The 26,637-nt window shown below is 28.3% G+C and overlaps 1 protein-coding gene across 2 annotated transcripts in view; it reads right to left on the bottom strand.

Moving 5' to 3' along the window:
* Positions 1 to 26,637, bottom strand: part of Smr (nuclear receptor corepressor smrter) — an 85,379-nt gene that overhangs the window by 18,551 nt on the left and 40,191 nt on the right. The window contains exons 3-8 of one of the 2 annotated variants that reach the window (XM_016063980.4): positions 7,482 to 7,746; positions 3,785 to 3,903; positions 2,365 to 2,593; positions 906 to 1,085; positions 284 to 400; positions 109 to 165 (exon numbers count right to left, since the gene is read on the bottom strand). In XM_016063980.4, coding sequence (XP_015919466.1) covers positions 109 to 165; positions 284 to 400; positions 906 to 1,085; positions 2,365 to 2,593; positions 3,785 to 3,903; positions 7,482 to 7,746 — 967 coding nt within the window. Of the gene's footprint in view, positions 1 to 108; positions 166 to 283; positions 401 to 905; positions 1,086 to 2,364; positions 2,594 to 3,784; positions 3,904 to 5,320; positions 5,871 to 7,481; positions 7,747 to 26,637 lie in introns of those variants that run through there. The other variant, XM_016063981.5, reaches the window with a different exon arrangement.

Below are 26,637 nucleotides of genomic sequence, written 5' to 3'. Positions count from 1 at the left end.
ATTACAAAAAAAAAGGACCTGGTAAAACAACCAAGACTGATCTCTAATAATCTTACTTATAAATTCAAACAAAATTATTTATTACTACACATAATTACTTATACTTACAATTTCAATTTTGGGACCTAATTTTTCTAAAATTGCGTGGGATTCTTGTGCTTTACTCTAAAAGAAAAAGAAAATTCACTTTGAGTACAATTTTAAAACACAAGACTTAGCAGCTTTAAACACAATTGTACAAACTTATTTTTGAAAAGAAGAGAATAATAGACTGTAATAGTACCCTATTTTCTGAGTATATAATTTGTGCTACACTCATTTGTTTAGTTTCAACAGGACTAACATCTTTTACTGCTTCCTTCGATTCAGATGGTTTGTTTGCTTCAGCTTCTAGTTCAGTCTAAAATAAATAAAAGTAATTCAATAAATAATCTTGTTATTTGAATATTTGCATCAATAATTACAAATGATGGGGAAAGTTAAAAGTACAAATAAATAATTGAACAAATAACACTTTTAAGTGACGAAACCATTTTTATCTCTTCCAGAGAAACAAAAAAAATTCTACTTTCCAGTTAAGACAAAATTTTTTGTTAATTCAGTTTTTTCTGTGTCCCCTTTCCCTTATAAAATTCCTTGCAAAATAAATAACTACAGCATGTAGCATGAAATAACTATATTAAAAGTATTTTAATATATGCATCAGCACTAATCTAATTGAAATTTAAAATTTGAAGACAAATAGTAAAGTAAAACAAATACAGTTAAATCAGTAAAATAATGATCATTTTTTAAAAATTCACAATCAAAGCAAATTAACATTGTTCAAAGCAATATTGATTCTAACGACAACAAAACTTGAAATATTAGAGAGATAATTTTAAAATGCGGGAATTCTAACTTACAGCTTTCTTTTGAAGTTTGTTGATTTGGTTTTCAACCTGATTAATTTCTTTATCTAGTACTTTGATTTTACCAAGGATTATATCTTTATTAGTTACACGTGAGGGAGGAGATTCACAACGACCTTCTTCAGATGGTAGCGTTGGAGAAATAGCTTCAACTTGAGGTGTATAGGCAGGCTCCTGAAATAAAATAATTTAAAAAAAGGTTAATTAAGATGTACAACGCATAATTTATATGTTTACCACACATTTCAACCTTTCAAAAGAAAACTATAATGAATGCTAAATATACTAAATATCTAATTTAAAAATTGGTATTCAGCCTTTCTTGTTGAATATTAAAATAGGCAAAAGAATTAGCTGACATTTTATGAAAGTGTCATTTTCTTTGCCAGAGTAACAACTGTTTCAACAAAACACCAGCCATTAGAGACAACATTAACCATCTAACTTTTATTGATAATATAAAATATTAAATGTAAAATTTTTTCCCCCCTAAGTTCCGTTTATGTTGCTACACACTCACTCATTTATATGAATCTATAAATAATCAGCTAATCAGTTGTTATTATAGAAAAATGGTTTCGCTAGCATATAACTGAATAAATTTATTTAATAATTAATTTATTTAATTTAATAACTATAAGAAAAGAACAACAGATAATATTTGGATTTAAAAAATATCTTTTCAACACATATGTTTAAAATGAAATTTTCATCATTATGATATTTTTTTTACTAATTTAAATAAAGGAATACCTAGTTACAGCAGTGTCAATTATCCAAAAGTCAATTTATCAAATTGTCCTATTATCCGGATCATGTTCTCACTTTCTTCTTAAAAAAAAGAAAGAAAAAAAAAGAAAGAAATTTAGAAAAATATTAATTTTCAGAATATCTGTAAGAGGTCGAAAAATGCCTTCTTTTGTCTCGCGGTACCTTTTGTCTCGTGGTAACCTAGAAAAGCGACTCACGCTCTTTCCACCCGGTTTCAATCTAGATGGCAGGTAGTTTCTAATAAAATTTTATAAAATTAAAAGCTTTCAAATATGCCATTTATAATAGGCTATAGACACAACTATAATTGCCAGTCCTAAGCCTTGAATAAGAGTTGAGAAGTTACTTACATTCTCATAGCTGTCCCCCCCCCCACTTTTTTTTTGTAAAGTCGTCCAATTATCCGGATCGGCTCTGTTCCTTATTGGTCTGAATAATTGGCACTACTGTATTTTCAAATTAACACGATAAATAAAAATGCTGAGAAATCATAAAAAGAAAATGCGTAAAACAATATGTGAATATCAAATACAATAAATTTAGAAAATAAATTACAGGCAAACATTTCCATTTATAGTTGAATTCACATAACCATTTTAGCAATACCGTTCTTAACAAAAACTGAAATAATTTATTAAGAATGGCAGAAAAAAAGTTAAAAATTACACGAAACTATACTTACTTTTTTTATCACAACATTTCTTGTATCTATTAAAAGAGGTTGGTGGACGGGAGCTTTAGGTTCAACTGCAAGTCGAGGTCTTTTGATTGGCTGTGCTGCATCAATTTCAGATGGCGTATGTACACTAACAACAGGTGGCTTAAGAGTTCTGGCAGTCATGGCAGAATTAGAATAGGGAACACCAAGTGCAACCTCTCTTTCATATTGATATCGCATGGCATCCAGATACCTAATTATATAATTGTGAAATATTAATTGCTTGGAACATCTTTAATCTAACAATATGAATACATTACATTGTGAAAAATAAAAGCAAAAATAATGTTAAAAAGCTTCTTTGCCATAAATAAGCTCTTACAATGGGACAAGATCAAGTTTATTGGTAGAAGCTGGGTATCAAGCAAGGTGCAATATATCTTGTGCCAAAACAGCCATCAGTTTTGGCAAAAAAAATTTCAGTGGCATGGGAGAACACAAAACATCATTGAAAGCGACAAACTCAAAAACTAAAAACTGTAACCATTTTTGTACAAGCTATGCCATGTACTTTTTAATTTATTGCAAGTACAGAACTGGAGACAGTGGCAATTTAAGACCGCGACCATTACAGTTGGCACGAGAAGGGTCCAATACCGATAAGCTCTCAATAAAAAATATAAACCCACCAGGTCCATACATTCAGATACCTAGCTAAATGGGGACATTTAGCTAGGTATCTGAAGGTATAAAAAAAAACATTTATGAAAAGTCAGAGAGATTTAGAAGCCCAAGAATTTTAGACAACTTCTTGTATTTTCACAAATTGCTAGATTTCTAACAATGTTTTTTCTTTAAACTATGTTTCTCTAACATGTGAATACCTGGTTTGCTATGCAGAAAAACTTGTATTTTTACATTTCATACAAAATCAGGTTTTCTACATGCAATATTTTTGCTTAAACTTCAAACTATTCAGGAAAACAAAAAATATTTTTTAGCACTCAAGAATACTTAAGTTTTTTGAAAAAATAAAAACATGCACAACTAAATCAATTTAATGATATATTTTGAAATAAATTTTGCCTGCAGTCACCAAATTTCTAAATCATACTCTGACACTGATTTGCAAAACGTATCACTATATTTACTACAAGGGCTTAGTATGTAGCACTCATGCTTAAATATTCAAGCAGGCATAAAAAAGTAACTTATACAGCATTAAAATCAACTATAAAATTAGTCATTTCGTAAAATCTTAAGGAGTTAAATTTTCTTACATTACAAATGTTAATTAATAAACAAAAATAAATAAAAAATAAATAAATAAGAATAAATAAAAGAATAAATAATTCAAGCCTAAAAATTATTTCTTAATTGAGGAATAGAAACGGGCAAATAGTCCATGCAAATTTCAAAATGTATGTGTTTATGAAAAAATTACCTTTCCCTCTCTAAATTATAATCAAGAGCGGGTGTTGGCCTCAGATTTAGTCTTCTCCTAACATGTTGATCATTATACCTTTCAATTGCATGACTGTCATTAGACTGCCTAGAATCCACCTATAATAAACATGTCACTTTAGAATAATGTCATATCATTTAAATATAAGAAACATGTGCAATACAAATCATTTTAAAGGCATCTATATTCAGTGAAACCTGTTTAAAATATTTCTGTTAAAAAAGTTTACATTCTTATTACCATTCGTACCAAATTTATAACAATACTAAATAATAACTCTTTTAACAATCTTCAGTTCAAATCTTTTCCTGGGTTAATATGTTTTTTTCAGACTGCCTTTTTTCTCACAAAACATGGAAAATTGCATTAAATATGTCTTAAGAAATGAAACTCATAATGACAAAAACCTCTGGATTGTTGAAAAAAATTCTAAGTGGTCTTGAACTATATTTTGCTTTTTCAGAACATGCAGTTCGTGAAAAAACTTCTTAAAACAGTATTACTACATAATAACGTACAGAAATAATTTAAAGTTTATAAAGATCTTATATAAAAGTTAAAGCTTGAACTTTGGATTAAAATTTATGTTCCTAATTCAATATGCTTCGCATTTCATTCATAACTAAATAAAGGTTAGTTGCATATTATTCCTTAACTCTTTAAAGCTTTTATAAAAAAAAAACTGAAGTTTTATTTAAATCAGAATAGAAAAATAATCACACAATAGAGTTTAGCTTAAAGAACATTCTTAAAAACCTTGTTTTGCTCATAATTTTGAATCTAGTATGTTATATAAGTAATTTAATACGATAATATGTACCTACTACTACTTTTTTGTAATTTGTTAAAATATTTTAGTTTAACTATAAAAAATAATCAAAAGAAGTTGTGCATGATGTGAGTTAAAACAAAAATACAATTACAATACATTTTTGCTAGAATATGATATGAAATTATTAATCTGAAACGGAAACTATAAGTTCTACAACATTGTAGTAGGAATTTACTAAAAAAAATTTTTTTTTATCTGAAAGATCAATTTTTTATAGAATAAAAAACACCTAAAATTAGTTAAAATAAAATGTTTGAAAATTTAATACTGCCATTAAAATACTTTTGTTCAATATGTATGTAAAAAAAAGCAGTAGTAAGCAGTAATAATAATAATAAGCTATTAAAAGTATGCCATCATTTAACAGTAGAACAATATAGTTAAACATTCTACCCATTTAATATAGATTTTAACAACTAAAACATGAATGTTAAACGATTATTATATGAAGAACACATTAGCTGCAATTGAAAACATGTAATGCTATTACGTTTTTTCTAAAGTTATATCAAATCACCAGTTATATTTATTAAATAGTAGGAACTAGGATAAAGATTAACTAATACACTAATAACTTAAACAAAATCTTTAATAGTATGAAAAAAATTATAGTAATAACACCAAATAATAGATGCATTTCATAGAAGAATATCATTAAAATATAAACAAGGAATCATTACAACCTTCAAGAGCATAAGTAGAATGGAAGATTAAGAGTTAAAATTTCATTCATCGAATTTGACAAATTCGTCTGATTTTCAAGATTAAAATAATCCACTGTTTCAAGAAAAGATTCACGAATCCTATATTATTAGTGACTGCCTTGAAGCAAAATTTATTTTCGGAACTTTTATAGTAAAATATCGTTTTAATGGAAATAAACAATAAACTCGATACGTTTCAAAAACAAAAATCACGTTTTAAGATTGTAATATCCTGTAGCGCATGCGCAAACGAGACTCTTTCCTAATGAAATCAAAGGTAAACAGAAACAATACATTAAGAAAATTCAGAATAAGCTATTTTCTATCAAGCTATCAAAGGGCATTGGGGGGGGGGGGGGAAATATAACTCTCAAAAGCAGTGAATTCAGTTCACATCGCTATATTTTTATCGTTAGAAAAATTAAAAGACGATAAATATTCTGATTGTGCAGCTGCTTGCTGAGAATATCAATGACCTTGACTTTACTTGCTCTCAAGTCCGTTTATTTTTTAATTGCATATTAAGAATGACTTTTAAAAGCAATTCAAAAGAAAAATAGCTCAGCTCTGCGCAAGTAGTGAGTAAAAAGGGCAGGTGCTCTGATAGAAATTCTTTTTTTTCTCTTTTTTTTTTTCAAATTAACTTGCACCTGTAGTAAAAAGAAACATGAAAACACGCGCGTTTAAGAATGATCGAAAACGAATTATGCTACGCTATTTCAAAACATTAACAATACAGCAATATGCTTAGAAAAGAGTTACTATTGATTATGAAATTTTTAAATAAAAATCAAATTATGCGATTATTCTTCTCAATCGAAGGAAAAATTACTGCAATTCTTCATTGTCATTAATAAAAGGAAAGAATAGAAACAAAATAAACTCAAATTTCAGGATAAAAATCGTTGAAGATAAATTCGATTCAATATTGCACGAGTTTATAACCATTTAAATTGAAGAACATAGTAAGACGCTTAAAAATCTAGTGCTCACAAAGCAGATGTATTCATATAAAACGAGTTTTTCTCCAAGTAGGATTGATTTTGCCCCTATCAAAACTTTCCTAATTTACCCGCCATTTTAAATTTTTTTTCCCTCGAATCTTCTATTATTCAACAAAAAATTAATTTAATTCGAAACTGAAATATTATTTGGGTACGTTGCGAGAAATTTTTTAAAAAAATGAAGAGTTAGTCTAATCGATAGATAATGGCAGAGCATTGTTGTTGTTGTGAATTTACGTCGCACTAGAGCTGCACAATGGGCTACTGGCGACGGTCTGGGAACATCCCGGAGGAAATGGCAGAGCATCATACATTCCACATTGAATTGATACACGTCTAACCTGTTCGTCAAAATTCGACTAGATAATTTGGGTGATTCTTTACATCGATCCAATATACCAATCAATATTAGAAAGCTTATATTAAAACAAGTTTTGTAACTTTTTTTTTTTAATTTTAAAAACTATAAACAATAAATATCCAATATTTCGGCAATATTATGTGAAGTCTATTGCCAAAAGATTATATTACAATTTTTTAAACGGCACACGGTGAAAAAAAAAGTTTAAAAAGTATTTGTGAATTTCAATAATCTATCAGAAGTACAAAACTTTATTCATCAGAATATATAAGAATTTAATATGAAAAACAGTATGTAACACATACAACATACTCTAAAATTATATGCATATTTATTAATTATAATTAAGAGTATGTAATACTACATACTATAAGATTATATATCTACGCAAAAATATTGTATAATTATGCATTAATATTCTGTAGTTCTGCAGCAGATGCGTAGTTTAAAGACAAAAAATTTACCGTTCCAAAAGTAGAAACTACTTATACACAATAAGAAAGTAATTTTTTAAAAAAATATGAACACAATATCAAAAGAAAACAATTTGGAATACAAAACTTAATCGATAGAAAAAAAAATTTTACAACGAGTAAGCAATAATACTACATACTCTAAAATTATAAATAAACCTTATTCTATTAAAAAAAAATACTTCGCCCGATAAGAAAAATATGCAATAAAAGTTATAAGCAGCCAATAACCTGTCGATACACAGGGATAGATTAAAAAGAAAGATATCAGAATGACCTTTAAAACAAAAGATGGCACCTACCTGGAAATGGGTATCCCTGTATAAGTGATTGGCAGATGCATAAATGGCCCCACCCCCACCTGGATGCACCAGGTGGGGGGAGGATGCCACCACAACAGCTGCCGCGGATGTGACGTAAGAGGTAGATGATGAGCACCGAGAACCTGGATCTTGTGGATATGGATAACCCCTTGTGCCCGTTAGTGGTGGACTGTGATGACCACCACCATGTGACAAATGTTGATGGGGCTGCCTCTTGTAAGGGGCGTTTGTGTCATGCGGTGGCCTGCAATAATAATAATAAATTTAACCATTTAACTCGTCAAATAAAAAGAAATAAAATCACAACTCATTCTGATAAAAATTAACATTAAAACTTAATATCTTTAAAATCTGCAGTACAACAAACAGCTACACAACAAATAATTACTAGAATCTGTATTAAATAGAAATACACGCAAAAACAGTATGTAGATTTATAGGTTTGATTTTTCTATTTGGCTTAGGGCAAAATAATAATAAGCCGCACTTTTTCTGACACTTAACATGTTTCACATTTAACTCTGCCTTAGTATTGTTTCAAGACAAGTACTAGAAATTTCATAATTTGCACAAGATAATAAGAACACAATACTGAGTTATATGTGCCCCTATTTTATTATTGGGAGTTTAAAACGCCTATTTATATTTCTTATAATTCATTAGATCTTATACATCCATCCAATGAAAGAAGGCCCTCCAATTGTTGAAATTATTGTCCAATACGGATTGCATGAAAAAGGGAAAACAACTCATTAGATCTTAGATATTCATCTAAATCTTATAGATTCATTAGATATTTTTTTGTATTGACTAAATGGAAATCATGATGTTTTTCATTTAAAACATTCTCTCTTTAAGAATTTGAAAACGTAGCTATTTCTTAGCTACCCCAAAACATGTACTAAAATTATTGTCTAAAACGGAATGCATGAAAAGAGGATTAAACTCTTAACATGTTTTACTTTACCGGAGACAGAGGGATGCAAATTTTCAATTATCAAAAAGTCACCTGTAAGTTACTTAAAAAGTTGGATATGGCAGTGAGCATGACCTGATAATGATACAAGACCTGATAATGCGTATAATATACCTTCAGCAACATAAGTGGCAATCCCTATGACACTAAATGCTAACATATTTAGATCCCAAAATTTAGGGTGAATTTTGTTACTACAAAAGTTAACAAAGCTACAAATAATGGGCCAGGAGTCTGTCCAGACATTTTGTGAAAGGTCCGTTTTTCGTGAAATTGTGAAAAAATTACTCACATTCTTTCAACCAGGGTCCGCTTTTATGAATTTGTGCAAATAGGGTCCGTTATTGCAAAAAAAAACTTTTTCAAGGAGTTTTTAAATTGTAAAGACATACAAGATTATGCTCAACACTGTAAAATTATAATTAAAAAAATTAAATTTTAAAAAATAAACAACAATTGCTGCTTCTAAATTAGAGATGCAACATACAAATATTTGGTATTTAGCCTATACTGCTGAACGCAGAATATTCCTTTCGGACGAATAATGGAAGAATCGTCTGCCGAAGACAAAACTTAATTCGTTTACATCCATCTTTCTTGTTTTCTGCCCTGGAAAGGGTTTATTCGATTAACAAAATAATAATGAAGATAAACAAATTTGTGAAGGGTCCGATTAAAAGAAAAATCATTTTGTGAAGGGTCCGTTTTTAAGTTAAAATATTTTGTGAAGGGTCCGTTTTTAAGTTAAAATATTTTGTGAAGGGTCCGTTTTTATGAAAAAATATTTTGTGAAGGGTCCGTTAACGGATCCAAATTTCTTCTAAACAGACCCCTGTGGGCATATAATGTTTACAAATTTATTATTCCAACATACAAGGGTCCGTTTTTAAGTTAAAATATTTTGTGAAGGGTCCGTTTTTATGAAAAAATATTTTGTGAAGGGTCCGTTAACGGATCCAAATTTCTTCTAAACAGACCCCTGTGGGCATATAATGTTTACAAATTTATTATTCCAACATACAACATAAAATTATTCCTGAGGCATAATTTATTATCTACAACAAAAGATTCCTCCATATTACCCTTAGTAAATTGAAAAAGTGTTACAAAGAATTCTTTTTTTTAATTGAAATTTTTTTCCCCCCAGATAACCTTAAGCGTAAAAAAAACAAATAAAAAAAGTAATCAATACCACAGAGTGTCGGAAATGCTTAGTTTTTCGCTTTTGTTTAATTTCTCTTACTTAAAATGCATTTAAGTAATTTACTTTAGATATTACATAGCTGACAACGTTTAAAAATAAAAATAGGAAGATCTTGATGTTAACAAACGGAGCAACAGTAAAATACTGTATAAGGGATTTTTTCAGAGCACACTTCAATTATTTAACATTAGTAACATTTATGCAAATGATGAATAATTTATGCAATTATGATTCTAATGTCAAAAATTTTTCTCTCTAAAAATAATTAATTTAATGAAGGAAAATTTATTTTTTTTTTTTTTTTCTTTTCTAAACAGAGAGCATGCTTTTCTCAGGAATTAAAAGTATTCTTCTCTAAGTGTATCGAAGAAGTTCTCTTTGGGAAAAAAAATTGTAATAGAGAGAGATAGCACCTATGTCTTAATAAAAAATAAAGAATTTTAACGTTGATCGCAAACCAAAATATTACGTTGCTAAAGAATTAACGCAAGCATAAACAATAAAATGTATTATTTCAGTAGAAAATTATTTTTCTTAAAGGATTTCAAATTTTGTAAAAACATGAGATTTGTATACATTTTTTAGATATTCAAGAGTAAGAAAATTAGAAGACAGTCGACACGAAATTATAATTTCAAAAGAATAGATTATAGAATTTTAACATAAATTGCTAGAAATATTTCTTTTCAAATTTACACCTAAAATGTATGCACCTAATAACTCAATTAATTAAATTAAAAATCAATAATAAAATTAAAACAATGAACGTTTATTTCAAAAACAAATAAGGCATTAAAAGCCAATTTTAGTTCCGAAAATATTTTTTAAAACAAGCGGAAAGAACCTTAAAAATACAATAAAACTATTCCTGGTATTTTGCTAACTTCCCAAAGAATTCTACAGCATTAATAAAATAATGTATCCAATTAATTCAAATTAAATCAAATAGAAATTGAAAACAAATTAAGGTATTTCAAATACATTAATTATTTCTCGAAGAAGAATATATTCCATTTAAAAGGTTTGAAATTCTAAACTGGATCAAATTAAGTGGAGACGGAATTTAATTTATTAAAAAACGCAAATATTTTCGACCGAATACTTTTCTCTAAAGAGAAATAATTGGGTTAATTTACATCAATTTAAATGGTAAAGAGAAAGTTAATGAAAGTATTTTAACCGGAATAAAAAGATAACGTTTCCAAAAATAAACTGAAATATTTACATTTTGGTTTTTAGATTAACAAATGGAGTCAAGCATAAGATTTACTAATATGGCTAAAGAATTATTTTTCAGCATCAGAGGACAGTTCATCAGAGAACAAAAATAGTTCAAACCGAATAATTATTTTAAGATAGTAGATCCGGAAAGAAATTGAATGGAGAATTCCAATTTAGTTTAGATCATAAATCATTTTGAGAAAAACAATGAACACTTACGATGGCAAATTTAATGTGTAAAAATATAAATTATAAAGTATTTAAAAAAAAAATTCAGATCTTTCTTATGGGAATAGAATTAACATGTATTAGTCAAATTTATTGGGGAAGAAAAATAAATTACGAGTTTCGCGAGAATTAGAATTATTATTATGCTAATTATAGAAGGAAGCATGCAACATTAATTATAAAAGGAAACGTAAGTTAAGCTCAAAATCTTGGCAATAAAAATGAGAATTATAATGTGAATCTTCTACAAACCAGAATGAAATTCGATATAACTATATAGTATATTAAGGTCCTACAAATTCAACAATAATCTTAATTTAAAGAAGAGAACTTTCAAGAAAATTAAAAAATTGTTTTGCAAAAAATTACTTAACAATAATTTTTTTAAAGTCAATGTAATCTTTTAAAACCAGTCTACGTTCGAGGTAAAATAATAGTATTAATAATAGTAGAACTTTGGTCTACCGTTGATAATTATTTTAATAATTTCCTGTGATTCCCACACAAAAAGTAAATATTTGCTTTATTGATCTGTTAATACATTCTGAACACAAAATAGTTAAAGAATACTGTGACATTTATCTATTTTTAGCGTTAAGTTCCTGTTGATATTTTAATTGCTGTATTTAATTCTTTTAGTTCTAGATCTAGGCTTTGTAATCACTCTGGGCAATGATATTGTGCAGTCCCAAAGCATAAGGATGAGATCTAAATCCATCAAGAACATAATATCTTGATAGCAATGCATAATATCTTGATATCAATGCATAATATCTTGATAGCAATAATACTGCTATCTACTACAGTATAGAGTTAGATAAGGTCATCAATGTGGTTTGAACTGCACAAATCAGTTATCTTAAGTGATTTGAATCTGTGACTTAGATCAGTTGATTTAAATCAGTTGATTCAATTAAATTGTTCATTTTATCTGATACGAATTAACTGTTTCATGGGTAATCGCATACAGTAAATATTTATAGCGTAAGTATAACAGAAAAATGTTTGATGATTAAATACATTTTATTTATCAGTAAGTTTTTTAAAAAAAATAAAAGAACAGTTATATATTTTTTATAATAAGTGGAATTAATTGATTTCGTTGTATGAAAAATCTGAATAGATGAACAAAAATTTATACGCAGATAAAAAATATAATATAAAAGAAAAATGTTTTTTTATAAAGATTTATAAAATACAGGAGTTTATTTCGAATATTTGAGGGGGGAAAAACAAGGCAACTATAGAATTCATATTGCGTCGCACTTATTTTAAATGAAAAGTACATATTAGAATTTAAAACAGTAGAAATTAAAATTCGAATCTGTAATCATAAAAATATAACAATTCGAATCATTGAATCAACAATAGAAGTTTCGAAATTATGAGGGAAAACACTGAATCAGTTCGAGACGCGAATCATTGTTAAAAATGACCGAATCATAAAATTCTACTAAAGAGCAACCGATTTTGAAGTCAGAATTCGGCATTAGTACCTTGTTCCCATAAAAATGAAGAAGAAGAAAAATAGTGATTCGTAAATTTGAAACTTATTTATATCAGTTTAAAGATGATTCAAAACACAGAATCAGTTCAATGACGCAAATCACACATTCGAACCATCGAATCACGAATCAGATACCAACTATACCTGCGATCAAAGCGAATAAGCTTAGGTTGCAGTTGTGGTGAAATTAAAAATCAATAACTAAAAACTTAAAATGAGCTCTCCGCTGAATTTAATTAAAAGCAAGGTAAATACTGAGTTGTATTAAATTGAGCAGGAATAAGAGTTTTGTTTTAGCAAAAGAATAAGGTCACTTCATGAAGAAAATAAACGTGTCGTAAAAGGAAAAAGGCGTAATTGTTCTTGACCTACAACATGGCGGGAACAACTGTAAGAAAGAACAACAAAAATTGAAGCAATTATCAGTGGGAAGAACTTTTGCTGACCTATTAGTCGAACAGACCCGCATCGAATAAAGAAGGAAGCACAAGTCTACCACGCATGAGTGATGGCAAAGCTAGAGGGCATTTACCCTTCTGCAACCTACATTTGGATTCGATAATGCATTTCATTGCTGTTCGTTTAGAACTGGATTGCTCCAGGCTACTATTTTCTCGAAAATGGCTTTAGGAAATAAGAATTTTAATGTGTTTGGAGGCCTCCAAATCCCTTTCTTCCCTTAGGTTAATAACAAATGCCTTTCAAAATGCAACTTAAATCGCCATTTCGTTTTTTTCCTTCTGAATTAAATATCTCTTATTGAGAAAGTTGTTTGATAACAGATGATTTTTACGCTGGGGCTGAAAAACTTGAGGCAGAGAGCAGCAGGTGCTACCTTTTGCATTGGAATAAATCGGGGGAGGGGGGGAATTCCGTACTTATAGGAAGTTTTACAACTGTTTCTAAACTAATTTCCATACATTTTGAAGAAGATAAAAAACTGAAACTATGACATTAAAAACCCAAAATGCATAAGATTATAAATGTAAACAAACGCATTTTAAGGATTTACACGAAACTTAAAAGAGAAAATAATTTATAAACAGTTAAATAATAAAAATAAAATTAAAATTTCCTTTCAAAATTTAAAACTTTACATTAATCTAACTTTATTAAGGGAAACAAAATGTAAGAAACCTCTTTTGAAAATATGCATATATTTGCAAACATACGCATTGCTGTACCGTGTCGTTTCATTTTCAAATAAACTTATATTTTTCTCATTACACTACTGAATATTTGCTTTATTATTCAAGTGATTTCAAACCAAATCGATTGCCAATTTTTTCAAAGAGAAGGCGGGGATCAAAAATGTTGAAAGAAGGTGTGGCATCATTTACAAATGGCCCCTATAGAAAATAATAAAGCAGAAACACTAAATGAGATTCTTTTGTTTAAAAATAATGAATAATAACCCTTTTGAGGATAGCGGTAGAGATACAGGTAAATGTATAATAAAAACTAATGAATATTTTAAAGGATTAGTTATTTTATTTATTACACGCCAGTCAATTAATATTAAGACTACGTACTACTTCATATTTCCCCACTCCACACTGAGAAAAAAAGAAAAAAAAAAAGAAACTATGGTCAAAACTACCAGAATATGGCAAAATTTACCGCGTTTCTGGCTCTATAAAAACACCAAAGGAGCTCGGTTATTTCCGCAGCTGTTTGATTTCGGGAAAAGTATTAATTAAAAATGGTTTTATCATATATGGTAAAATTTGATCATTTTATCGTAATTCCTAAGAGCATGCCATAAAAACCATTTATTCGGTTAAATTTAGTTTTCTGGTTTGTAATTTTTACTAAATTGTTTGATAATAGGAACTATAATTTCGAAAACCAGAATTTCCGGTAAATCATTACCATATGAATGAAAAAATTACCAAATGAATCATTTAAATACCGTATATTTTGGTTTCATAAACCAAATTTATGGGGGGGGGGGTTTGTACCAGAAATGCCATTACCATGAAGTACAGTAGTTTTACAGTATTTTTATCTTCGTGTACTACAGAAAGTAAATAGTGTGTGACACTCGTCCAAAATACAAAGAGAACATGTAGGAAAGTCAACAATATTTAAAAAAACAAAATCGTGTCCAAAAAGCGTTAGTTAAGAGACACTCGAAACTTAGAAAAAAAAAAGGCAAAAAGCAAAACTTGCAAATTTAATTTTCAATGAAAAAAATTACACATACACGCGACTTGCAGTAATATACTTCATATTTTTAAGTACATAAATATAAATTTTCCCCAACACTTGGAACAGATATATGGTACAAATACTTGCCTTTCCTATTCTAAAACTAACATCGATTTGTTTTCGATCAAAAAAATACATCGAAGTCAACTTTCCATACGAAATTGGAAAAAAAAGGGTCTAATACAGTTAGACAAAAATTAAAATTTAAAACGTAAGATTTAAATATATTAAACAGCAAAACGCAAGCATTATTACGCGCTAAATGCATATAAATTATATAAATCAATGCAGCTTATAATAAGCTATGTCTGAAAAAAAAATTGGAAATCAGGCAAAATAAAAAAAGTAAATTTCACTGTGCTCACTCATGGTTGATATTAGTATGAATATGTGGCGAATAAATACCAAAAGCATGAAATGGTTGCTCCTCTAATGACAATTCTAATTTCGTCATAGTTGCGGTAGTGAACCTTTCACAATTTTTTTTGTTGTTTTGTATAAACACAAAGCAATACAATACAAAAGCATGTAAACATTTAAATATTTCTTGTTGGGAATAATTAAAAGTTGCTTTAAACAAAAAAAAAATATCACAAAAACAATTCCACTGATAAGAAAGAACGGTTTAAAGGTCACGAGTGGAGAAAAAAAATTCCAAAATTAACTAGAATTATGTTTATTTTCGGAGTGGTCTTCAGGAAGTAGAGTATCGGATGACTGCTAATCACTGAACACGAAAAATAGTTCCTATTCGAGGAATGGCAACAGAATAGCATATTCTAGTAAATAAAAACAATTTAAGTACGTGTACTTCATAAGCACTCTTCTTCCTGACTCCATTGTTCAAGGAGCAAGATTATCTACTATGGTCTGACACTGTAGCCAAAAGCTGGAAAAACATGTCATGGCATTCACAAATATTAAGTCGAAGTCATATGATAAAATTGATAATGCTTCATTCTTTTTATGTCATCGAATAAGACTTTTTTTATCAATTGATCTCTCGCAAAAAATGATCGACTCTGTGATAAATTAATTCTAAAAAACATCGACATACTACGTTGATCATAAAATTATAAACATTAAATTGGGAACTACTTTTTTATTCATCAAAAATCATACAGAACATATTAAAATTAAATTCTAAATTTAATTTTTGAATGTAATCAATGCATTAATTAACCATATAATTAGTCATTGCATCGGGAACTGTTTATGTATTAAAAAGCAGTGCATATTAAAAATTAAGTCAAATTATTACGTCCATAAAATTTTAATTTTTAGATTATATTCAAAGCGTTATTTAATCATAAAATTATAATTATTAACACTAGATTGTCTAAGGAAGTCACTTTGACTGCTATTTAATTTCAATTAGAAAACAATGATGTATATAATGACACAATTTCTAACAATTTTGTGACTTTTTGTACAACATATAATTTTTTTTATTGTTAATATTTACTAATAACTTGGCATATAACTGTAAAATAATATAAAAAATGTTAAAAATTTATTTTAAACAAATTTATTTACGCATTCACAATCCAGCCATTTTGACTGCTTTTGGGCAATATAGGTATAGACTAATTTCCAGTCTTTCTAGTGTTAAATTGAGAACTATTTATGTATCAAAAATTAAAGCACATTAAAACCTGGTTAAATTTTAATATTTAACACTTTATTTTAATTCTTTAGCATTTTAATTTTTTTAGAACGTATTCGATACGAGATTTAATCATAAAATTACAATTATTAAATTGGAAACTATTTTTATGCATCGAAAAAAAAGAGCACATAAAAAATTTGTTTCAATTTTAAAAGCACGAACTTAAAAACCTCACAGATAATGCTGTATGAGAAAATTCCTAGGTTTTTTTAAGAAACTTCTCTTTCGAGACAATAAGTAAAACTTTCTTAACAAAGATTGTTAAGAAACTAACACACAGCAATACTTGGAATTATCCAACCAACCCTGATATGCAATAACTATTAAAAAAATAGTTAAGTAGAGGGACATAACACACGTTAATTTTGTAGCAAAAAAAAAAAAAAAAAAAAGCACTAGAAAAAGGGGGAGAAAAATCATAAAATCAATAAGAAAAATTCAGAAAAATCATAAAGAAACAGGTTCCACAGCTGCAGATAAAAGCACATGAAGGGAAAAACCATGAAGCAACGTAACACATGTGTTTTCCTTGTTTCAAGCTAACGTATGTAAAAATGCAAAACCATTAAAAAATATAACAAAAACCATGAACAAAAGAATTGGCCATGTCAAGGGTCAAAAATAGGCGTTAAATACTTTAAAATAACGTTGGGTAATAGCTGAAGGCTCTGTAAACAGAATATATTATGACAAAATAAAAACTGATTTTATGAGCAAATAGTAATATAATTATTTGGTCATAATTATCATACATTTAAAAATGCATTGATACACATAGATAAATAAAAATATTCCATATGGTTTGTTAAATTTTTATAAAAAGCACAGAATGCGAAACAGGATTCTGTTGCTATAAATTTTAATTAATTAATTTATTTTTTATTATTTTTATTTATTTTTTAATCTCTATTGATTTCTATTAGGATATTTTTATCGTTAAAAAAAAAAAAAAGAAAGAATTGTTAAATAGGAACTGAAATTCGGCTATTTTAACAATATAAATTGCATCAAAATTTTAGGTCAATTAATTGTTATAGATTATGTTGCAAGGAAATAGAAAATATTTACCAGAGAGAAAATAGGGATGATTTTAATAATATTTGGTACCTATAATTATCAGCAAAAATATAGGAAACTAAATTTTAAGATGTCAATAATAATGTTCATAAGGTTGTTAGAATGTTAAAAAAGTTTTGACGTTGGGTATTTTGATAAAGGGGTTTTTTGAAATACAATTTGATCCATGTTTAAAACAGCCGCGAATGAGATACCAGTCAACTCTTTAAAAGGACGCTATACCAGGGGAAAAATTCTTCATTGCAAATTCTCTTTCACCTACATAGGTAGTTTAAAATTTAAAGTAAATAAAAAAGTAAATTCAGATAAACTTAGCATAAAAAAAGCATATAAGTTTAAAATGCTGAGGAAAAAAAATTTTTTTTTTCAAAACATTCAAATACTAACAAATTATGGTAACTTAGGATTGCGCAGTGGAGAAGTTATCTTGCCATAACTTGTTTACATTTTAATAGTTTAAATAAAGAATTTCAGCGTTTTAAAATTCGTTGTTTACTCTAGGATAAGTTAGGATAATTTGTGGGGAAGCTATGAATAACTTGTTTATGTTTTGATATTTTAAAAAAGAATATCAGCATTTGGAAACTTCATGGTTTACTCTAGAATAAGTCAGGATAATTTGTGGTCAAGTTATACTGAAATAACTTGTTTACATTTTAATAATTTAAAAAAAGAACTTCAGCATTTGAAACTTCATGGTTTACTCTAGGATAACTTGCTAGTATCCACTTAAGCAATACATAAAAACATATGGAAGTAAGTACAAAATAAAGTTACACGGGGTACTATTTACAAAGATATTTAAACATTGCGTGTCATAATTGGTCTTTTTTTTATGCGTAAGGACAAAGAAAGACCAAGCAATGCCCCAACTTAAAAGGCTCTAAATATTCCAATTAAGTAGTCGGTTTCATTAGGAAGTATTGAGTTCAACGACCCAAGGTCACTCGCACGCATCGCCCACCACCTGATACCATGATATGAATTCACAAGAACAAAAAGATTATTTAATTTCTTTTCTTTTCCCCTACAAACAAACATGCAATAACAACACGGTAAAATCTAACATTCATTATAATTTCAAATGTAAGTTAAGTTACAATACCAATAACTTTGATTAATATTTTTATCATAATAATTAATTAAAACAAACAGTGATTTAGAATTTCTGACCAACGGTTAAAATGTAATATTTATAAGAAAAAGATATGAAGAAGTTACGAGGGTTAGTTAGACGGGCATAACACTTACGTAACACTCATAGCAATTTTCTTTTTCTTATTGGATACTTGGAATATATTCAAAATACTATAAACCTTTTTTTTTTTTTTTTTTTTTTTTTGCTTATTTATAATTCTAGATTTTGATTTTTTAACAAGAAAATAGTGATCTGTGATCACCAGTATTAAGCCTTATCGTTTTTAAAAATTATTTTAAGATTCGAATACGATTCTAGTAAAGATATCTTAGGACCTTCGACAATTATAATGATTAAAAATTAAATTAATATTGATTCATCTGTAGAAAACCAATGAATAAGTAAACGGATAATAAAAGGAATATCGTTTTTTTATTCTTTTCTTTCTTCTTTTAAATCACCAAAAGACAAAATTTTGAGCTTGAAACACTTTATAACATATTAATTAATAATTACTTAATAGTAAACCGACGAAATAAATAAAAATAATTATAAAATCATTGCATGGCACGGTATGTATAAGCAACGCGTAAGGCGTGGATCGTATTGGTCATCAATGAAACAGATAAAGACGCAGGGAGAGAGGACTCAGCACAAAATTAGAAAGAAATAAAAATCCGCACGGTTTTCATTTATAATAAAAAATATCCGCAGGGTTTTCATTAAAAAAAATTTTACCTTGTGAAGGAGGCAATTCATTTTTTAACATTACGTAACAGAACATATTTTATTCATTCTAAAAGATACCTAATATATGTGATAAAAGTATAACATCGTATGCCTTTATAACAAATTAATTTTACGTCAACAAAATCAAAAATATATATTTATAAAAAAAAATCGAAAGAAATCATGAATTCAATAGGATCGTCGGTAGGTCATAAAGAAAATATATAGTATATATATATATATTCATGGAGAGCTTTAAATAAAATTTAATCGAATCATTAAATGAAACATTTAAGTGAAAATTAAAATATAAAAGACAGACTCCATATCAAAAATAATGAATCGTAATCAGATGACTAAGTCACAAACTACTTTTAAATTACGTATTTATATATTTAAAACGTAATACACTGTAAAAATACTCCGGATCAAATAAAGGTAAAAAGTAGCTGCAACCTGAGTACATAATCCATAAAACTAAGTTTATCATGAAATTCATTTTTACTGTATGTTTCACAGTAATAATTATTTAATTACAGTGATTTTTACCAAAAAGAAACCCGACAACCGGAAATCGAGAAAAATACTTATGCTCTGAGTTCGGTTTTACGACAATAAGAATCGTTTTCAGATCGCTAAGGACGAGATATTTCATCTTATACATTATGTATTCTTATATTTTTATATCAAACACAAGTGAAATGATGTTTAGAACGAATTTTTTCGTATATTTTTATGTCAAATGCAAGTGAAATGTTTTTGAACGAATTTTTTCTTACTATTTTTAAGTCAAACACAAGTGAAATGATGTTTAGAACGAATGTTTTCTTATATTTTTATGTCAAACACAAGTGAAATGATGTTTTAAACGAATTGTTTCTCCTGCTTTTAAACTTTAGCATCAGAAGTATACAAAAACGCATGCCAGAATCGTGACTAATATGCTAAAGCTTTTAATTAATTTAAATCATAAAATAATATTTATACGAGTTTTACTTTGCCTTTAATTAAATACGTTCGTCGTTTACGTTACGAATTCTTATAATTAACATATACGTATAGAATGAAATTTATATGAGCTTCACTTTGGTTTTAGCAGAATTACGAATGGAAAATGTCCGATCATAAAATCTTCAGCACAAGCGCCATCACCAGAGATATATCTCTCTACCCACAAACTAAATTGAAAACGTTACGGACGGAGTAGTCCGGTCACAAAAATCTAGTACAAAAGCGCCATGATCGGAGATATCAAGCCGTAAAATAACCTGAAAGCATTATGAACGGTGTACATCAAATTATAATTAATCTAAATTAATAATATCAAGCTCTAAATAATATCTTCTTTAGAAGTAGATTTAATTTCTTAACTAAGAAGCAATTGTGAATTGGTAAAACCTAAGAATTAGAAGTACACAAAAAATACGCTATAATAACAAATCGCAATAACACTTAAAGTCGAGTTAAAAAACATATCTAAATATACAAATGAATTATTATTAATAACAATTGTTGAAAAGAATTGAATAATTATTCTATACAAGCTTTTAAACTGGAATTTATTATATTATTATCTTTCAAATTAACTTATCCATTCCATATCTAAATTTTTTTTTAATTATATATTTTATATAATAATTATTTATTTCATATACATATAATTATATATTTTTATAAATTCAATAATTGAACAGCCGACCCAATTTTGGGTTTACGACTACTAATGTTCAACTCCGTAGCTTGGAATTTAAAACCCAATCCAGAAAGAAAGGCAACTCCTTGATGAAGTATTGGGAAAAATTTACCTTCGTGGAGGACGTTTCAATGGAACTAATCCACATTTGCGTTATGTGGGGAGGAAAATCACGAAAGCCTCCCACGGTTAGCCTAACGGCAAGGGAACTCTAACCCATGTTCCGTCGTCTACCACTGAAGATATTTTATGTAAGCACTGTGGTTGATGAGAGCCAGGTGCGGAATTTAAATCTACCAGCCATCGCTGGAATTCGAACCTGGTTCACCTCATTAGAAGGTTCACCTCATCATCAACTGAGCCACCTTATCTCAATTCTAGTAATTAAAATGTCTACTATTTTCTAATGAAAAATATATTTAGAGGAGCTAATTATACTTGTTTTACTATTATTGCAAACTCGCTGAAAAACTGTTAATTATTAAAAATTGTTTGAGTTGATCACTCTTTCAGCTACTAGCTGTTACAGTAATTTTATAATTCAGACAAAAAAAAAATCCTATCAAAATGTTTCTATGCCGTGAATATTACTGTATCAAAGTTAAGTAAATAAATATAATATAATTCGTATTTAGAAAAATATACAATTGTAAAACTAAAGCCTTGTAATTCTACACGTGACTTCGAAATGCAGAGTTACTGTTAGTTTACTGGTAAAACTTATTTATAAACATATTAAATAGCAAAACAAAAAACTGATACGTGACGTTGAAAAGCCGAGTTGCTATTTTTTTTTCCGATAAAAATGATTCATAAAAATATTAAATTATATAACAAATTATAAGTCTGATAGATACGCATGTGACGTTGCAATGGCGAGTTTCTTGGTAAAATTTATCTATAAACATATTGGACAACATAACAAAAATCTGATACGTGATCTTTTTATAGATAAAAATTGTTTATAAAAACATTATATTGTATAACAAATTATAAGTCTGTACCACACGTGACGTTGAATTGCCATGTTCTATTAGCTAACTGCTAAAAAGTAAATAATATTGTGTAGAAATAAATAAAATCGTTTTCAGTTAAGTTTCACTGGAACGATTTGTAGCACAGTCTTGTTTAGATAAATTGCAACGCAAAATTAAATGCATACCTATTCAAATCGGAATAATTTATAAGGTCATTTGAGAAACCATAAATTAAAATCCTGATTTGACTTCTTAACCCTTTATTTTTTTTTCTTTGAAAGTGATTTATTAAACTCTTACGGCCATTCGAAAAAAAAATTCCATCACGCAACACAAGGAAGTTAATAAAAAGACAATTTATATATTCGTCCTTGTTAAATCACGTGGTGTTAAACACTTTTTCTTCCTGTTTACTCAAACCTAGAAACTATTTTAATAACGTAACGGAATAAATATAAGGTTGTGACTTGTGTCTTAGAAATGTGTTTAAAGTGAAACTTGATTTAGACCAACAACGCATGGACAAAAACAACCGCTCCTTGCTTCTATTTTTCAATTCATAGATTCTTCAATACGGGAAACATTTCAATCTCTTTATAACATAAAAATATAATGGTCTTACACAGTTTTTCATTGCTGCCGGTGCATTTTTATTCGACGAAAACTCGCATGGTAGGAGATCCAGTTATCCCACAATTTTCTTTTATTTGGTTGTCATCAGCACGAAATTATTTTAAGTCATTAAGGTATCGTTTTCATATAAATATTTTTGCATCGCTAATTAAATGGTTTTTACCGGGGTAAACGCTTTATTATTTAAATTTATTCCACTCTGCCACTGATATGTCTGCGATTTTGAATATTTTTTAAATTGTTTAAAACTAGAAGAGTTGTTTCGTTATTATAACGTAATTCTCTGATATTGCCTTATTATGTTGTATTTTAAGACAAACTTATTTAAATCGGGCTCTAAACTTGACTGTTTCACAATTATTATTTTTTGGAACAGATTAGATCATTTAACTTTTATAAATTACAGTTTTAAAGAGATTCGTTAAATTATTAAGAACTTAACTATCAGCTTCATGCACTAATCTTATTTAATATATCAGCCAGTATATTAAATACGATTTGTATGGTATTATTCGTAACCCATTAAATAAATTCCTTTAATTCGAAATGGTTTATTTATGTTCACTAATAAATCTTAATAGAATCAATAGCAAAATGTTATGACATGGAAAGTGGGTGCACAAGCGTTAGCCAACGGAATTCTTTCTGGTAAGAATATTTTACGAGAATGATTTCAACTTATGTAGAAAAAACTATATATGCCAGGAAACAACTATTGCGAAGCAATCATCGGAGTTAATGAGCGGCAGGGAAGAGGGGCTTAGCCCCCTAGCATTTAACATAAATAACCAGCGATTCTAATAAGGGCTTCAAATGTTAATATTGAACCTTACTTTTTTTTTTCATTCATATTTCATTTATAACATCAACCGTACAAAGGATCAAATAAGGCAAATCGTTGACAATTGAACGATCAAGTGCAGGAGATACGCGCAAATAATAAATAGATAAATAAAATTTTTAAAAAAAAATTATTTACAGACAAAAAACAGTTTTTTCTGCCTTTGAAAGGGGCGTGTCCTCATTTCTAGTACCGAAAAAAAAACGCAGTTAAAGTTTTTAGGGTCTTTTTTCATTAGCACAGACAATAACAATATTAACACAGTTTCAAAAGAAGTATACGAAATGAAATATAAATGAAAGGCGTTAAATAAATACTCCACATAAATCTAAGAGAGTGCGAAAAACTGACATAACATAAAATCATGCAATTTAAACTAAATTCCATAATATCAAATTAACGTAATAAGCTAAGTTTACCACAATTTTAAACATGTGATAAGTTAAAAAAATAATAATAAATTACTTTATAGGGCTCATAAATTAAATAATATAAAATACATTAGTTTTTCTTATTTTCATTTATTGTACGCGTGGAAAATTTTTTTTAAAGAGGCCTCAACCGGCGCCATCTTAGATTCTAGGTTAAATTTTTAATTAGTGTTTTCTCGAATTTTTTTTTTTTTTTTTTTAACTTGACACTTTTTATGTTGTTGTAGAACAGCACAATAGATTACAGAAAATGGCAGAAAATAAAGGGATCGCTTTATTAGATTAATGGAAATAGAGCTAGATAATTTTTAGAATTTCTATAAATTTTTCCTCAAAATTTGAAAGCAATAAAAGGATGCGAAATGGGGTTTGGAGTAATTAACTTAAAACTACACGTTTCTCAGTTTTTAGATTTATTAAAATCTAACCTTATTGCAGTTTAAATTGATGAAAACCGACTTAATGACACTAAAAATTCTCCTTACGTTAATTGCATAAAAATAAAGATCAAAAATTTACATATCAAAAACCTAAAAACTAACTATTTACTATTTCAACATCCTTCAAAAAATGTTGATTGAAAAATTGTATTGGCATATTTTTGTGGTAAACAAATTAATACAGAATTTTTAATAAGCCAAGCTTTTTATCTCAAATTCAGAACAGTGACGGCGTTATATGTTAAATGTATTCAAAAGATTGAGTCAAATAGAGTAAATATCCATCATGAGTTTATTTGTGAATATTAAATGAAAAGGAATAAAAGCTTATTTAGAATATTTTTTCCTCTCAATCCCTTGTCAGTTGATTTCGAGGAAGGACCTCTAAACCCAAAGTTCTCAATCAGCTAAGCTTACCATAACTTTAAACACGTGATAAATTAAAAAAATCAACAAAAAAAAGTAATACATTATTTTGTAGGGCTCATGAAATAAATAATGTAGCAAAAATAATTTTTTTCTTTATTTGTAATATTGCAGGTGTAGAAAAAAAAATTTTAATAACAGAAAAAATCATTTTAACTCTTCGTTACTCCTTATAAAAAATTCCTCATTAAATAAATGCGTTTAGAGTTGATTAGAAAAAAAAGAATAAACACATATGTTGACCATTTTGAGTTCCTTCTGTTTACCTCAAAATAAATCTCAACCCCTGAGTACATTTACCACAATTAAAACCTTTCACTGTGAATAAAATATGCGCTCACGTTTCGTTACAATTATGTCCATTTCAAATTTCAAGCATTCACAATCACTACCAGTAATTACGCAAACATAATACAGTTGGGAGCAGAAAGAAGACACTCAGTAAACACAAAAAACAATGCACAAAGAATGTAGTCACATGCATAATCAGCCTTCCATTCTATTTCCTATAGTCAGTCACACAGCAAGCTAACGAACTTTCGCGGAAAAAGTAAACAAATAAAAATATAAAAAGAGAAAAATAAAAAAAAAGAATAAAAAATAAAAAGAGTGGGGGGATTTCATGGGCGAGTGAATACAGTTCCTATTCACAGAAGAGTGCACAGGCACACACATACATACACAGTCATCCATACCGACCGAAGAGGGGGGAGGTGGAATAACAAATAGAAAAAAAAAGCAAACATATGAGTGGAAGGCCGGGTGAAGAGGGGGAAGCAGGTGGAAAGCGAGGGGGAAAGGACATCACGCAATAGCAACGCAGAGACCGATTGAGCAGCCTGAAGGTGACCTTCAGGAAAAAGGCTACAGAGACAGTGCTCCTGCTTTCTAATGTTCGTGTGTGTGTGTATTGCGCACACCTTTTTTTTTATGGATCTTCATCAGTATCATTTCCCTACAGGCGAACGATTTAAAGTGACAAGACAATCAAAGACAATGGCATGACAGTAATGTTGTAGGAGCCATTTTCTTTTTTGTTTTATACTTGTCTCTCGGCAAAACGAATTTCATGGTGTTTTGATGTACAATGAATACGGATTTAAATACGTACCTTCGAAAAGTTATTATTCCTTCTTAGTTAACTGAGGTACAATAATTAATATTAGAAAGTGTAATTATTATTTTTAACATTTGAAGTATTACAGAAGCATCATCACGGAATACGTATTTGTACACTCACCTTCGAAACTTACTAATGTTATTATTCTTCCTTAGTACTTGAATATTAATTATAATTATATTTGTTGATATATAATTATAATTGTTGATAATAATAATTGAAATATAACAGACTTAAATGAATACGGATATAAATAGGTACCTTTGAAACTTAAAGTTATTATTTCTTAGTAACTGAAGCATAATAATCAATAATCGAAAGCATTATTATTTTTAATATTTGAAGCATTAGAGATTTACAGAATACGGATATACGTAGCTTCGAAACTTACTAAAGTTATTATTCTCTCTTAGTACTAGATTATTATTATTTTTGGTAATAACATTTGAAGTATAACAGACTTAAATGAATACGAATTTAAATAAGTACCTTTGTACCGTTCTTAGTAACTGAAGTATAACAATTAATATTAGAAAGAATAATTATTAATATATATATATATATTAATAATAGGCATCACAAAATACGGATTTACCTTCGTAACTTGCTAAAGT

The sequence above is a fragment of the Parasteatoda tepidariorum genome, chromosome 1 (assembly GCF_982258835.1).
Source record: "Parasteatoda tepidariorum strain Cologne lab strain chromosome 1, Ptep-v5.0, whole genome shotgun sequence".
Classification (NCBI taxonomy): Eukaryota; Metazoa; Arthropoda; class Arachnida; order Araneae; family Theridiidae; genus Parasteatoda; species Parasteatoda tepidariorum.
Note: the sequence above shows the minus strand (reverse complement) of the source record. Positions and strands in the feature narration are given on the sequence as shown.